The following is a 13,268-nucleotide window of genomic DNA, read 5'->3' as shown; positions in this document are numbered from 1 at the left end:
ACAATTGATAAGCAGTTTCTTCCCAGACAAAACGGTGTTTAACTAAGTTTTCTCTACCCATCTTGAGGTCTGTTTCTTATCTGGTACCAGTGGGTGCCATTAGGACAGGATCCCCTTCTCACAGCCTAGTGTGACACTATTTCAGTGTCATTTAGCTGGAATATGAGTATGTGACTCCAGGCTTTACAACTAATTGCTGCTGCTCTTCAGTCTGGCTGCAAAAGAAAGCTTTAGCTTAGACCTACTGAATAGCTACAGGCCTTCCAATAGGGTTACAGAGAAACCATATTGTTACAGAAGACCTTTCCAGGCCAAAGATAGAAGGAAACCCTCAGGGGTGCTTCTAGACTAAGGTTCATTCAATTGGTTTGTTTTTTTGTAGACCTGACCCTTCCACACCCCTAGAGACTCTGGAACAAAGAAGACACATGAGAAGAACCCAACTTTCTTCCTTTTGCTGTGACATGGATGGATCTAGATCAGGTTTCACTGAAGGGGTCTGTCTGCATGTGAAGTACCTGTGACAGCCTCTGTGCACCTCTGCCCCTCATCAGCAATGCCATATACTTGGGGGGAGCGATTGCCCTGAGACTTGCAGAAAGGACAACCTGGACAAAGAATACATACTCAGGCACTCTTTGATAGCTCAGCTGGTAGAGCGGAGGACTGTAGCGTGTGTTTGGCAAGTCATCCTTAGGTCGCTGGTTCAACTCTGGCTCAAAGGAGCCATTCTTTTCCCTCCAGCCTGGCCTTAGCAGAAGACAATGAAGGTGGTTACCTTGGGTCCATGTCTTCAGAACCCTGCACTGCAATTGACAAAACAATGGTGGGGATGAGCTGCCAATCACATTTCTTGGGCTGTGCAGGTTCTGTCCACACACAAAAGTTGTTTTGGAACAATGGCCGTTATTCCACAACAACAATGCAAGAGTCTACACAGCAATTCTGTCATTTTGAAATAATTCTGAAGTATCAGACGGCTTTTTCCGACTTCTGCAAACCTCATTTTACAAAGACTAATGCCTATTCCAAATTAGCTATTTCAAAATAAGGCCTGTGTAGCTGCGCCACTGCTGCTAGTTTGAACTAGCCCCTTCTTGTGGACATACTAACTTATTCTTCTGAGACAGGTCGTCTACACTGGGGAGCCTGCCTCAGACTATTCTGAGGTTTCCCGGCAGTGTAGATGTGCTAGTTTGAAATAAACTATTTTGGAATCACTATTCAAGGACAGCTTATTCCAAAATAAATGTGCCGTGTAGTCATAGCCAGAGGGATGAAGCAGCAGGAGGAAAGCCAGGACTGCAGAGGCCAGCCACATTGCTGAGGGCAGAGAGAGCAGCTGGTGCTGGGCTGGTGGCACCGTGGGACGGCCCTGGGGGAGCTCTGCAATGTGACCCTGGTTTCCAAAGCAGCAAGTCCAGAATCCCCCTCAATGAGCACGAGAGACTCTGACCGATCTGGTCTGAATCTGGCTGAAAGGCTCAAGTGCCCCAGTGCTGGAGTGTCAGAGGCCAGAAAGACATAGGAAAAAGTAAACAAAGTCCACCACAAGGCACCAGTGGGACTTGATCCCAGGATCTCCTGTTTACAAGGCAGGTGCTTTAGCCAACCAAGCCATGGTGCCTTCCTCAGGGAGCCTTGTGAAACTGTTCTACTCTATGGTCCCAGATAACACCTTTGCCTCCCAAAGTGCAGCCATTCACCATTTCCCTCCAGCCCTGGCAGTGTCTGGCTCCCTGGGCACAGAAGGCTACAGCTCAGTGGGCAGAGGCTCTGACATGCACATCTCCACCAGCTGCGTGGCCTGGGGAGTTGGCCTTGAGCTTTAGCATCACTGAGGGGAGGGAGAAGTGCAGCAAACATTGATTGTCTGGATTGTAAACACCCTCTCTCCTGGCCACACACGGCACTTCTTGGGGAGTCTCAAGACAGGCCCTGCAAGGAGCCGCTGGGGCAGGAACCAGCCCTTGGAGCTCGGCTTGCACCGGAACCGGCAGTTTCCCACCACGTCTCACTTGAGAAGAGGCGACTTGTTCCCCTTCCTCTCACCACACGTCTCCCTTGTCTCTGTTCCCTTCAAAGATCTCCTCCACCTCAGGACCTGCCTCCTCAGGGCGCTGCCCCTCTGCCACTGGGCTGGGAGTGGGAGACCCCATAGTCTCTGCACTTGGGCTGAGAAGTCTCACTGGGACTCGTCTGTTGATGGCGTTAGTCAGCCCGATGGCCAGCCGGATCCATTCCGTAGCGCTGCCCGAGAGGGAGCTTTCCCAATCTCCACTGGTATTTCCTGGGGCTTTGTGTTGGGGGATTGGGCTTGGCCATCTTCTCTGCTGGAAATGCCTCTTCTTTGGAAAGCAGCTCCCAGGAGTTCATGGAACTTCTTCTTCTCAGCTTGGGACAAGGACAAGCAAGGGGTGACGGGACAGGGGTTTATGTAATGATGACAGGGGTGCAGAAAGCAAATAAGAATTTTTATTCTCCTACTCAAGAACCAGGGTGACAGAATGAAACTGGTAAGTAACCAAGTTAAAAAAAGAAGCATTTTTGCACCCAGTGGAACTCCTTGCCAGAGGATGTTGTGAAGGTGAAATCTACAAGAAGGTCCAAAAAAGAACTGGATAATTTAATGCAGGAAAGGTCAATCAATGGCATTTAACCAGGATGGACAGGGCAAGTGTCCCTAGCTGGTGTATACCTGAAGCTGGGAATGGAGGGATTACTTAATAACTGTCATTCCCTCCGGACAATGAAATTGGCTACTGTTGTGAGACAGGATCCTGGGCTAGTTGGACAACTGGCATGGCCCAGTTTGGCTGCTTTGATGTTCTATTTGGCTGTTCTTGTCCCCTCTGGGCAAGGGAGAATGGACCCCCCCTCATCGTGAAGTGGACAGAAAATTGCCTGCGAAAGGCTAGTGTAGGTGAGCAAAGAAACTTGTTTTATGTGTCCCTGATGGTCTAGTGGTTAGGATCCTGCACTCTCACTGCTGTGGCCTGTGTTCAATTCCCAGTCAGGGAAACCAGCTGTGACTTTCCCAAAACATGTCCCTTGTCAATCTTCTTGCCACATGTTACAGCAGCTGAGACCTAGCATGGGGCTAACCCTAACCCCTCCCCCTTGGCTGGGCACTGCCTGGACTCAGGCCTCCCCAGTGCCAGCCTAAGGGCTCTGGAGAGGAGGCTCTGGCTCTGGAGAGGACAAGGCAGCTCCAGGGGCAGAGTCCTTTTTTCTGCAGTAGTTCAAACCCAGCCCCTTGGTTTCAACTAACTAACATTACTCCTCATTTTTTGCCCTCTGTGCCTACCTCCCAACCTCAACATACCCCAACACATCCCCTTCCCTCTCCCTCTCCCCTTCCCCTTGCTGGTAACACAAACAGGACTTTTCCCTGTTGAAAGAACAAACTCTCTGGTTTTTATGTGGGGAATGTAGAACTGGGGAGGCCCATTGTATGTGTCCCTGGTGGCTTCATTTATAGTTTTCAGTCTTTACATTTGCATCCCTTTTTGGAAAAGAGGGTGCAAGTGTAAACATACCCTACATAGCGAGAGTTGGCCTCCGTCAGTTGAGCCTGGCTATGTCCCTACTTCAGGAACCCAAAGGGAGCAAAGAACAGAAGTACTGGAAGCTGGTGGGGTACCCTCTGAATTTGATTTAGTGAGTCTTAGTTGGACTTGCTAAATCAAACTCCAGAAAATTGAAAGATAGTGGCCATTCCTCCCCCAGTGGGTGTGATTCTTGTTCTTCTGCACAGCATAGCCCAGGTAGACCAAGGACTTTCAGATCACACCCTTGCGGAATTGATGGGACTAGAACCCAGACACAGCAGATTTTAACTTGTTTCAGTTGAGATGGGTTTGCCTGGTTTATGCGCATTGACACAGAAACACATTAGGGCTACGTCTACACTGGAACCCTTTTCCAGAAATGCTTAAAATGGAACTTATAATACTTCGTTATAAGTATTTCCGGAAAAAGCACGTCTACATTGGCAGGATGCGTTTCCAGAAAAGCACTTTTTCCGGAACAGCATCCGTGGCCAATGTAGACGCGCTTTTCCAGAAAAAAGCCCCGATCGTCATTTTCGCGATTGGGGCTTTTTTGCGGAAAAGACTACTGTGCTGTCTACACTGGCCCTTTTCCGGAACAGTTTTTCCGGAAAAGGCCTTTTGCCTGAATGGGAGCAGCATAGTTTTTCTGGAAAAACACTGACAATTTTACAGTAGATCGTCAGTGCTTTTCCAGAAACTCAAGGGGCCAGTGTAGACAGCTGGCAAGTTATTCCAGAAAAGTAGCTCCTTTTCTGGAATAAATGGCCCAGTGTAGACACAGCCTAGGGGTTTGCAGTAATTTAGGAATCTCTGCACAGCAGAAATTCAGAATGTGATGCAATTGGAGATGCAAAGGTTTCAATGAAGTTGACCAACCTTTCAGCAGGCACTTGGAGTTGAACGAGGAACCACTTTGCCTACAGTTAAACACTCTACCACTGAGCTACATCCCCATTACACTTGCTTGTTTGCATCCAGTGTTAGGAAATTAGCCGTTGGCAGCACATTCTGCAGGAGCAGGTGGTGCCTTGCACACATGGTGGGGGGAGGATGGCCCTCTATGGGGTCACACATGTGTGGTGTCCCCCAACCTACAATCAGCATGACACGTCACAATAGCGCATCACCTCCTGTGCTCCCGCCTGCCCTGTGTGTGTGTTGCAACCTCACAACACTCACCTGATGATCCCTCCCGGGTGCCCGAAGACATTTGGGAAGCCTCCTGTATCTGGGGGACCGGTTCCAGGGTGAGGGTCATGACGTTCCTGGAATCCTCCTTCTCCTCATCCTGGAGCTGCTGGTCAGCAGGGTTGTCATCCTGAAGCTGCGGCCGCTGCTGCCCAGGTGTCTCCATCCCAGACTCCACAACTGTACCTGGAGACAGGGTTCCCCAACCCCCAGGACTTGGTCCAGTTCTTCATAGTATGCACAGTGCTGCGATGCTTCCCCAGTGCGGGAACTGCGCTCACAGGTCCTCACATACCCCTGCCGCAATTTCTTGACCTTGGCTCTGACTTGGTCTGGGGTGGGGGGAGGTGGCCTTTCTTTGCAAGGCCGTCAACCATTCAGCCATAAATATCTGCATTCCTCCGCCTGGACTGCAGGACCTGCAGAGACTCCTCCTTGGACCACATCTTTATCTCTGGCCCAGACCATGACAGTGCCCGGCACTTGCTGCCACTTGCTTGGTCCTGCGATGTATCCCTGGAAGGGCCAGAGGGAACTCTGGGGGCTTGTGCCTGTGACATGGCTCTCCAAGAGGCTGGAAGCGCTCGATCTTAGCCGACTGGATAGTGAAATTATACTAAAATAATTGGTTAAGGTAGAACTAAGCGGTACTTGAATTTCTCTTTATAAACTGGGATCCAAGGACACCAGCAAGAAGAAGGAAAAGGGGAGAAGAGAAGAGGAAGGAAAAGGGAAAGGAAGACCAAGAAGGAGGAGGGAAGACCTTGAAGCAGAACTCACCTCCAAGGCAGCCTAAGAGCAGAACGGCCGGGACTCCTCTACACAGCTGTTGCAATGGTTTGCTGTGTGAACTCTGTGGCAGGTGACATTAGGGCTGTGCACTGGCATTATTTACCAGTTTCCCTGGATCCAATTCACCCAGAGCTGTGATGGCCGAGTGGTCAAGACGTTGGACTAGAAATCCAATGGGGTTTCCCTGCGCAGGTTCAAATCCTGCTCACAGTGTGGTCTGTGTTTTGCCCACACCTCTTCCTCGGGCAGCAAGGGCCTCTGTGAGTTACCAGCAGTGGGGCTGTTACTGTTGGCATCAGGACTGGATTTAGGGTTGAGCTAGTGGGGCAGCTGCCATCAGGCCCTGGCTCCTGGCAGGCTGCAGCAGTTCCCTGGGGCTGCATTAACCTCCACAGCACCTGTCAGCAGTGCCCTTCCCCATGCATCTGTGGGGCTCTGCATGGCCTGCCCCAAGGGACCCTGGGTTGCACGCCAGCGGTGGTGGCAGGGCCAGGCTGTGCAGCACAAGAGCATCCTGCCACCACAAGCTCCATGGAGGGGGAGGGTCTGTATATGCACTGTGCACCCAGGGTGGAGCCGCACATGCACCATGAGCCGGGGGGCAGAGCACCATGAGCCGGGGGGCAGTGCCACATGCCCGGAGCACTAGAATGGCTCAGACTGGCTGTGGTCAGCATCTAACTAATTGCACCATTAGGCCATGTCTTCACTCAGGTGGAGATTTCTGCTGCAATCCATCTCCCAGAGTTTGATTTAGCAAGTCTAGATAAGTCTAGCTAAATCAAACCCAGAGGGCACCAGCACCAGCTCTTTGCTGCCATCCTACTTCCACTGTTAGGACACCAGCAAACAGTAAAACCAACTCCAGATACGTGTTGGGATATGGTGGAAAGAAGAGACACATTGGCCTCACCACAAGGCACCACTGGGAGTTGAACCCAGGATTTTCTGCTTATAAGGCAGCTGCTTTAGCCAACTAAGCCATGGTGCCCTCCTTCAAAACAACCCTCAAACTGTTCTACTTTATGGTTCCAGAGAACATGTTCCCATTCCAAAGTGCAGCCGTTTACCGTTCCCCTCCAGCTCCTGCTGTGTCTTGAGGTCTGCGCAGCCTAAGACGTTAGATTGGCAGCTGGAACCCAAAACCTTTTTGTTAATTGTAGCACCAGGCCCCAAAGGGACAGACCCAAGGCAGCCGCCTGGTCCTAAGGCCGGGCCTGCAGCCAGGGGGAGGAAGAAGAATCTCTCCTTTCAGCTGGAGTTGAATCAGCAACCTAAGGGCACTTGCCGAGTACCTGCTACAGGCCTCTGCTCTGCCAGCTGAGCTATGGAAGGTGCAAGGGGCAGGCTGCTTTGCCCAGGTGGCCCTTGGATGAGTGCCAGGGCAAGAGCCCCCCGAAGGGGACGGCCTCCCAGGGGAGGGGCAGGAGAACCCAGCAGCACAGGGGTGTCACAGGCGCTTCACCCGCAGAAGGACCCTTGAGTGATTCAGGCAGAAACGCCGCGTCTCGCTCCCTGCAGCTCCCCTTGCTGCCCTGGCAGGCGCTGCCCCTTCTCCCACCGGCCTGGGCCTGGCCTCCCTCCCCTGCCCAGCACCACAGAAAGCCCCTTGGCATGAGCCTGGGCAAGCCAGAGGCCTCAGGCCTGTCCCCTCTGAGGGGCTTGTGCCTTGGCCTCCTCTGCCCTTGGTGCTGGCTCTCCCGGCTGCCCCTGAGCGCTGCTGGCCAAAGGAGGCAGCAAGGCAGGAGAGGGGGGAGGAGCAAGTCCCGCTGAGGCCGACAGCTCGGGCTTAAGCCTCCAGCCCCAGCACAAAACCTTCAGTCGGGCCCGTGTGGCTCCCTCCTGCCCCCGCACACGCTCACAGGGGGAAACGTGCCCCATGTTCCATCCCCGCGCCAGGCCTGGGTGACGGGCTCAGCCCTCCAGCAGCCAACAGGGCCTGTGAGGGACAGACTGAGAGCAGGGCCCCACTGACACCCCCCGTCCTGCCCCACTGGCCTGCATGTGGCGCTGGCACGGGACAGGCAGGAACGGCAGCCGGGGAGAAAGCAGCTTGGACTGACGGGCGAATCTCACTTGCTGACCAGACTCCCAGGTCCTGGGCTCTGGGGCTAGTCCCCCTGTAGTCAGAGCCCCCCGGCCACAATGCTACTCCAGGGGGCCTGCTTCCAGGGCCACCTAATCCCAGGGGCTGGGGGCCACCTAATCCCTGGGGCTGGGGGGCTGGAGGCCTTTGCCCTGGCGTCTTAGAGCTCCCCCAGTGTCGGCTGCTGCTGGCCTGAATGGTGCTGGATGCTCCTGCTCCCCTCCCAGCAGGCTGGCCCTGCGCAGGCTCTGTGCTCGCTGGAGCCTCCTCCTGCCAGGTCCCCGGCCTGCTCCCTGCAAAGCCTCAGCCTGGCTCCTTTCCTGCCCTCTGCTTGCAGGGCCCGGTTCTGGTGTATCCCTGAGCCCCAGCATTGGGTATAGCACTCGGGGGGGGGGGCAGCTAAGAGAGACCCCCCCCTTCCCAGAGAGCAGCCCCCAGGGCTGCAGTGGGAAGATCTGGCCCAGGGCTGCTCTCAGCAGAGGGGGCTGTGATCCAAGCCTGGGGCCAGGGAAGCTGCTACCAGCTCGTGCAGGGTGGGGGGAACCATCCAGCAGCCAACAGGGCCTGTGAGGGACAGACTGAGAGCAGGGCCCCACTGACACCCCCTGTCCTGCCCCACTGGCCTGCGTGTGGCGCTGGCACGGGACAGGCAGGAACGGCAGCTGGGGAGAAAGCTGCTAGGACTGACGGGCGAGTCTCACTTACTGACCAGACTCCCAGGCCCCGGGCTCTGGGGCCAGCCCCCTGTGGGTCAGAGCCCCCCGGCCACAATGCTACTCCAGGGGGCCTGGTTCCAGGGCCACCTAACCCCAGGGGCTGGGGGGCTGGAGGCCTTTGCCCTGGAGTCTCAGAGCTCCCCCAGTGTCGGCTGCCGCTGGCCTGAATGGTGCTGGATGCTCCTGCTCCCCTCCCAGCAGGCTGGCCCTGCGCAGGCTCTGTGCTCGCTGGAGCCTCCTCCTGCCAGGTCCCCAGCCAGCTCTCTGCAAAGCCTCAGCCGGGCTCCTTTCCTGCCCTCTGCTTGCAGGGCCCCTGGAAATGGCTCTGGGCGGATCCCTGAGCCCCAGCATTAGGTGCAGCACTGCTGGGCCCCTGGAGCCTGGGCTGCAGCCAGGAGGGGGAATCTCCCACAGGGCCGGTGGGATGTAGAAAGCTGCTCCCTGGGAACCTTTCCCACGGCAGCGCCCCCAGCCTGGACAGCCCCTGCCCGGCCCCCACCCCAGGGTGGGCAGCATTTGTGGGGGCAGGTAGGAGAGGCCCCCCTCTCCTTCCCAGAAGAGCAGACCCCCCAGGGCTGCAGTGGGGGTATCTGGCCCCAGGCTGCCCTCAGCAGAGGGGGCTGTGGTCCCAGCCTGGGGCCAGGGAAGCTGCTACCTGCTCGTATGGGGCGGGGAGAGCCACCCCAGAGAGGGTGGGGAGGGGGATCAAGTGGGGTGGGGGCAGATAAGATGGTTGAAGGGGAACAGAGATGTGTGAGGTGGGGGCAGGAAGGGGAGGCAGGAGGTGCTGAAGGGAGGTTGGGGGGATCATGCCAGTCAGTGGGTGGCTGGGAGCAAGGGTGCAATGGAGGGAAACTTGGGGGGGGTCACAGGAAGGGAAAGGGGGCAGGGGAGGTTGGGAGGAGACTGGGGGAGCAAGAGCAGCCTGGCTGGGGAAGGGGAGACACAGGGCATGCCTTGTACAGAAGGAGATGGGGAAAGATACAATGGCAGCTCCCCCATCCCCATGGGGCAGGGGGAGGGCAGAGGTGACTGGTGGTGGCACTTGGGGGCACCAACTTCTCTGCCCCCACAACATTTCTGAAGTTTATAACCAGGGTGTCGCAAATGCCCCCTGCCTCTGTGGATGCCTCTCCCTGCGCCCCTCCCTCTGCAGGCTCCAGCCCCCCGGGGGAAGAGCTGCCCCCCCCAAGAGACTGAGGGGAATTTCTTCTGTGAATTTTTAAGTGTAGATACCTGCAAACACTGATCTGTTAGGGACTGGTAATGGTTTAGTTCCATATTTGCTTATTTGCATAATGTATATGCAGCTATGTAAATATGTTACCAGTCTGGCAAAAGTTTGTGAATGGGTTTGGCTGTCCATGGTATTAAAAAAAGGTTAGCAATCACTGGCCTGATCCATGGGGGGTGGCCAAATGCAAGGCAGGGAAAACACTAGGGCTGTGTCTACACTCACGGATTCTTGCATGAGAAATATGCAAATGAGGCTAAGCGTCAAATATCGCCGAGCCTCATTTCCGTACCTAATGAGCCACCATTTTTGCAGAAGAGACTCTTGAGCCAGAAGGAGCGTCTACACTGCCCCTTCTTGCACAACAAAAACTCTCTTGTGCAATTCCTCTACGACGATAATTTTCAGGAATAGCGGCATTGCACAAGAGGGTTTTCCTTGCACAAGAAGGGGCAGTGTAGACAGCTCCTTCTGGAGCAAGAGCGTCTTCTGCAAAAATGGCAGCTTATTAGGTATGCAAATGAGGCTCCATGATATTCCACGCTTAGCCTCATTTGCATATTTCTTGTGCAAGAAGCTGGGAGTGTAGACATAGCCTAGGTGAAGGTGGGGGGGGGGGTATTTTCCCCACCAGACCTTTGTCCCTCGGACTCCCTGGGGACGTTGGGTTTTATCTTGTTTAGTTTCCCTTTTCCCTGCTTCCCTCCTCACCGTGGGGGAGGGGGCGGCTCTTTCACCCTTTCGGTGGGAAGCCCTGACACAGAGATGGGACGGGCAGATACTCTGAGAGTGAGCCCCTGGGGTATTTGGGGAGAGAACTTGCACGTCTGCCTTTTCTCCATCCCTAGGATGACGGAGTGGGTAAGGCATTGGCCTTAAGATCCAATCGATGTTTATCTGCGTGGGTTTGAACCCCACTCCTGGTAGCTTCCTGTTTTGGAGAGACATCGATCTGGATGGTGCTTTGTTCTGCTGTGAGGCAGGGAACTAGACTTCATCTCTGAAAGTCCCTTTGGCTGTGGCGGCATGTTGCGCATTAACACATCCACCCTGCCATGTGCGAGATGTGCTTTTGCTCAAGAGCATCCATGGCAGTGTGGACACTCCCTTATGCAAGAAAGCTCTGTTGGCCAGTTTAGCCATTGGGCTTTCTTGCACAAGAAACACCTGTCCCGTGTCCACACTGCCCTCTTGTGCAAGAGCTCTTGTGCAAGAGGACTTACACCTGTTAGAAAAGAGAGTAGCTCTTGCACAAGAAGCCCTCTCTTACCACACTTTTACAGTAAAACTTCTTGCACAAGAGCAAGTGGGCAGTGTGGCCCTTCTTGCACAATAACATGCCAGTGTGGACACAGTCTTCCAGTTCTAGTCCCAGTTCTGATTGGCTGAGCAGGGGCCAGTCACAGGGAGGAGACTCAGGACTTTGCTGTTCTCCTTGGCTGTGTCTACATTGGCACCCTTTTCCAGACAAGGGATGCAAATGAGACAAGTCCCAGCAAACGAGCCAGAACCAATCGACTGCTCTAGGAATTGTTCTGCTTCTCACCAGTGCTTGTCTCTGAGCAGCTCCTGAGTCTCTCTGTGTCCCGGTGCTTCTAACCCACTGGCTGAGCCATCCCTAGGCCGGACTGTGGGGCTGTAGCTCCTTTGAGGCACTTTACTCTGATCCGTCAGGGTCTGATCTGAGGGTGAGCTTCAGCATCAGGGCTTCTGGGTCCTGTTCTTCAATCCCCACCCCACTCAGTCACCCACCCCCAGCCTTTTCCAGCACAGCCTGCCCCACCCCCTCCCCACAGGGCTTCTACAGGGGCCTCTGTCCCAGGGGGAATGGGGAGCCCCTGCCCCCAGCACCCACCCACCTACCCTGCTGCTGCTCCCACCAGAGCAGAGGATTTACCCGGCACAAGTAAGTGCCTCTGTCCCCCCTGACCCCGGCTGCTGGGTTCCCTCCTGTTTAGGTGCCTGGCCCCAGGTAAGGTCATATGAGACCTTTCTTCCCACCCAGCCCCTGTCCTGCTCCCCCCCTCTCTCCGGGTCTTGCTTTGACACCCTCCCATGTTCTTGCTCCTTCATCCATGTTCCTTCTGGACATGCACATGCACAGCACTCCTTGGTGCTTCTCAATCCGGGACCTGCAAGGAGGAACCCGCCCTTGGAGCTCAGCTTGCACCGGATCTGGTAGTTTCCCACCACATCTCACCTGGGAAGAGGTGACTTGTTCTCCTTCCTTCTTACCTTACATCTCCGTTCCCTTCAAAGGTCTCCGCTGCCTCGGGACCCGCCTCCTCAGGGTGCTGCCCCTCTGCCACTGGGCTGGGAGTGGGAGACTCCACAGTCTCTGCACTTGGGCTGAGAAGTCTCACTGGGACTCGTCTGTTGACGGCCTTAGTCAGCCCGATGGCCAGCCAGATCCATTCCGTAGCGCTACCCGAGAGGGAGCTTTACAAGTGCCCAGTGTCCATTGGTATTTTCTGGGGCTCTGTGTAGGGCATTGGGCTTGGCCATCTTTTCCACGGGAAATGCCTCTTCTTTGGAAGAGCAGCTCACATGAGTTCATGGAATTTCTTCTTCTCAGCTTGGGAAAGGGACAAGCAAGGGGCGATGGGACAGAGGTTTATGTAATGATGACAGGGGTGCAGAAAGCAAATAAGAATTTTTATTCTCCTACTCAAGATCCTGGGTGACAGAATGAAACTGGTAAGTAACCAAATTAAAAGTGAATCAAAAGGGAGCATTTTTGCGCCCAGTGGAACTCCTTGCCAGAAGATGTTGTGAAGGTGAAATCTGCAAGAAGGTCCAAAACAGAACTGGATAATTTAATGCAGGAAAGGTCAATCAATGGCATTTAACCAGGATGGACAGGGCAGGTGTCCCTAGCTGGTGTATTCTAGAAGCTAGGAATGGGCGACAGGAGGCATCACTTAATTGTCTGTTCTGAGGATTCCCACTGGGCAATGAAATTGGCTGCTGTTGTGAGACAGGATCCTGGGCTAGTTGGACAACTGGCATGGCCCCGTCTGGCTGTTCTGCTGTTCTGTTTGGTTTCTGTTCTTGTCCCCTCTGGCCAATGGAAAATGGACCCGTGTCCTGAAGGGGAGAGAAAGTGGCCTGTGAAAGGCTAGTGCAGGTAAGGAAAGACCCCATGTGCAGGTGTCCCTGATGGTCTAGTGGTTAGGATTCAGCACTTTCACTGCTGAGGCCTGGGTCCAATTCAGAGTCAGAAAAACCAGCCTCACTTTTCACCTGACATCTGCCAAGTCATTCATCTTACCTCATTGTTACAGCAGCTGTGACCCAAGAGGTTCTCTCAGGGCCCCTTTCCCACCTCTCCCTCACTGCCTAGAGAGCACCTGCCATTTTCACAAGCCCTTCAGAAGGGCAGAGCTGGGTGACTCAAACTGCCCCTCCGCTCTCCCATGTGGGCAGCCCTGCAGGAAGCTCTGTGGCACACACAGCACTAGCCCAGCACAGTGTCAGGTCGGCACAAGATCCATTGGTTCAGTTTGGTTGTTGAAGGCGACAACACAGAACTGGCTCCAGCCCCCACTCAGTAACCTGGGGAAATGACCCACCAGGCCTGGGCCCCTCGGAGAGGCAACGATTCCCCACTGGCCAGGGCAGAGCCTCCCTCTGACACAGTCATGGAGCCTTCTCCCCCTGCTCCTGCCTCCCCCTTCACTCAGCTCTCACTGCTCGGT

The 13,268-nt window shown here is 54.7% G+C and overlaps 1 protein-coding gene and 4 non-coding genes across 6 annotated transcripts in view; 3 read left to right on the top strand and 2 right to left on the bottom strand.

The window, feature by feature from the left end:
• The first annotated feature begins 635 nt into the window (after positions 1 to 635).
• On the top strand, positions 636 to 725 carry TRNAY-GUA (transfer RNA tyrosine (anticodon GUA)). Its single transcript is given in 2 exon segments — positions 636 to 672; positions 690 to 725. It is a non-coding gene; the product is annotated as a tRNA-Tyr (tRNA).
• Positions 726 to 2,949: 2,224 nt separating this feature from the next.
• Positions 2,950 to 3,021, top strand: TRNAE-CUC (transfer RNA glutamic acid (anticodon CUC)). The gene has a single exon. It is a non-coding gene; the product is annotated as a tRNA-Glu (tRNA).
• A 2,644-nt stretch (positions 3,022 to 5,665) lies between these two features.
• On the top strand, positions 5,666 to 5,747 carry TRNAS-AGA (transfer RNA serine (anticodon AGA)). The gene has a single exon. It is a non-coding gene; the product is annotated as a tRNA-Ser (tRNA).
• Positions 5,748 to 6,451: 704 nt separating this feature from the next.
• TRNAI-UAU (transfer RNA isoleucine (anticodon UAU)) lies at positions 6,452 to 6,525 on the bottom strand. Its single transcript has one exon. It is a non-coding gene; the product is annotated as a tRNA-Ile (tRNA).
• Positions 6,526 to 12,198: 5,673 nt separating this feature from the next.
• LOC142818187 (zinc finger protein RFP-like) overlaps positions 12,199 to 13,268 on the bottom strand; it is a 42,147-nt gene continuing 41,077 nt past the window's right edge. The window contains exon 7 of one of the 2 annotated variants that reach the window (XM_075912571.1): positions 12,199 to 12,657. In XM_075912571.1, the coding sequence (XP_075768686.1) occupies positions 12,488 to 12,657 (170 nt within the window). In that variant the 3' untranslated portion in view covers positions 12,199 to 12,487. The remainder of the gene's footprint in view (positions 12,658 to 13,268) is intronic. The other variant, XM_075912569.1, reaches the window with a different exon arrangement.

The sequence above is a fragment of the Pelodiscus sinensis genome, chromosome 31 (genome assembly GCF_049634645.1).
Source record: "Pelodiscus sinensis isolate JC-2024 chromosome 31, ASM4963464v1, whole genome shotgun sequence".
NCBI lineage: Eukaryota > Metazoa > Chordata > Testudines > Trionychidae > Pelodiscus > Pelodiscus sinensis.
This window is presented reverse-complemented; position numbering and strand designations above follow the sequence as displayed.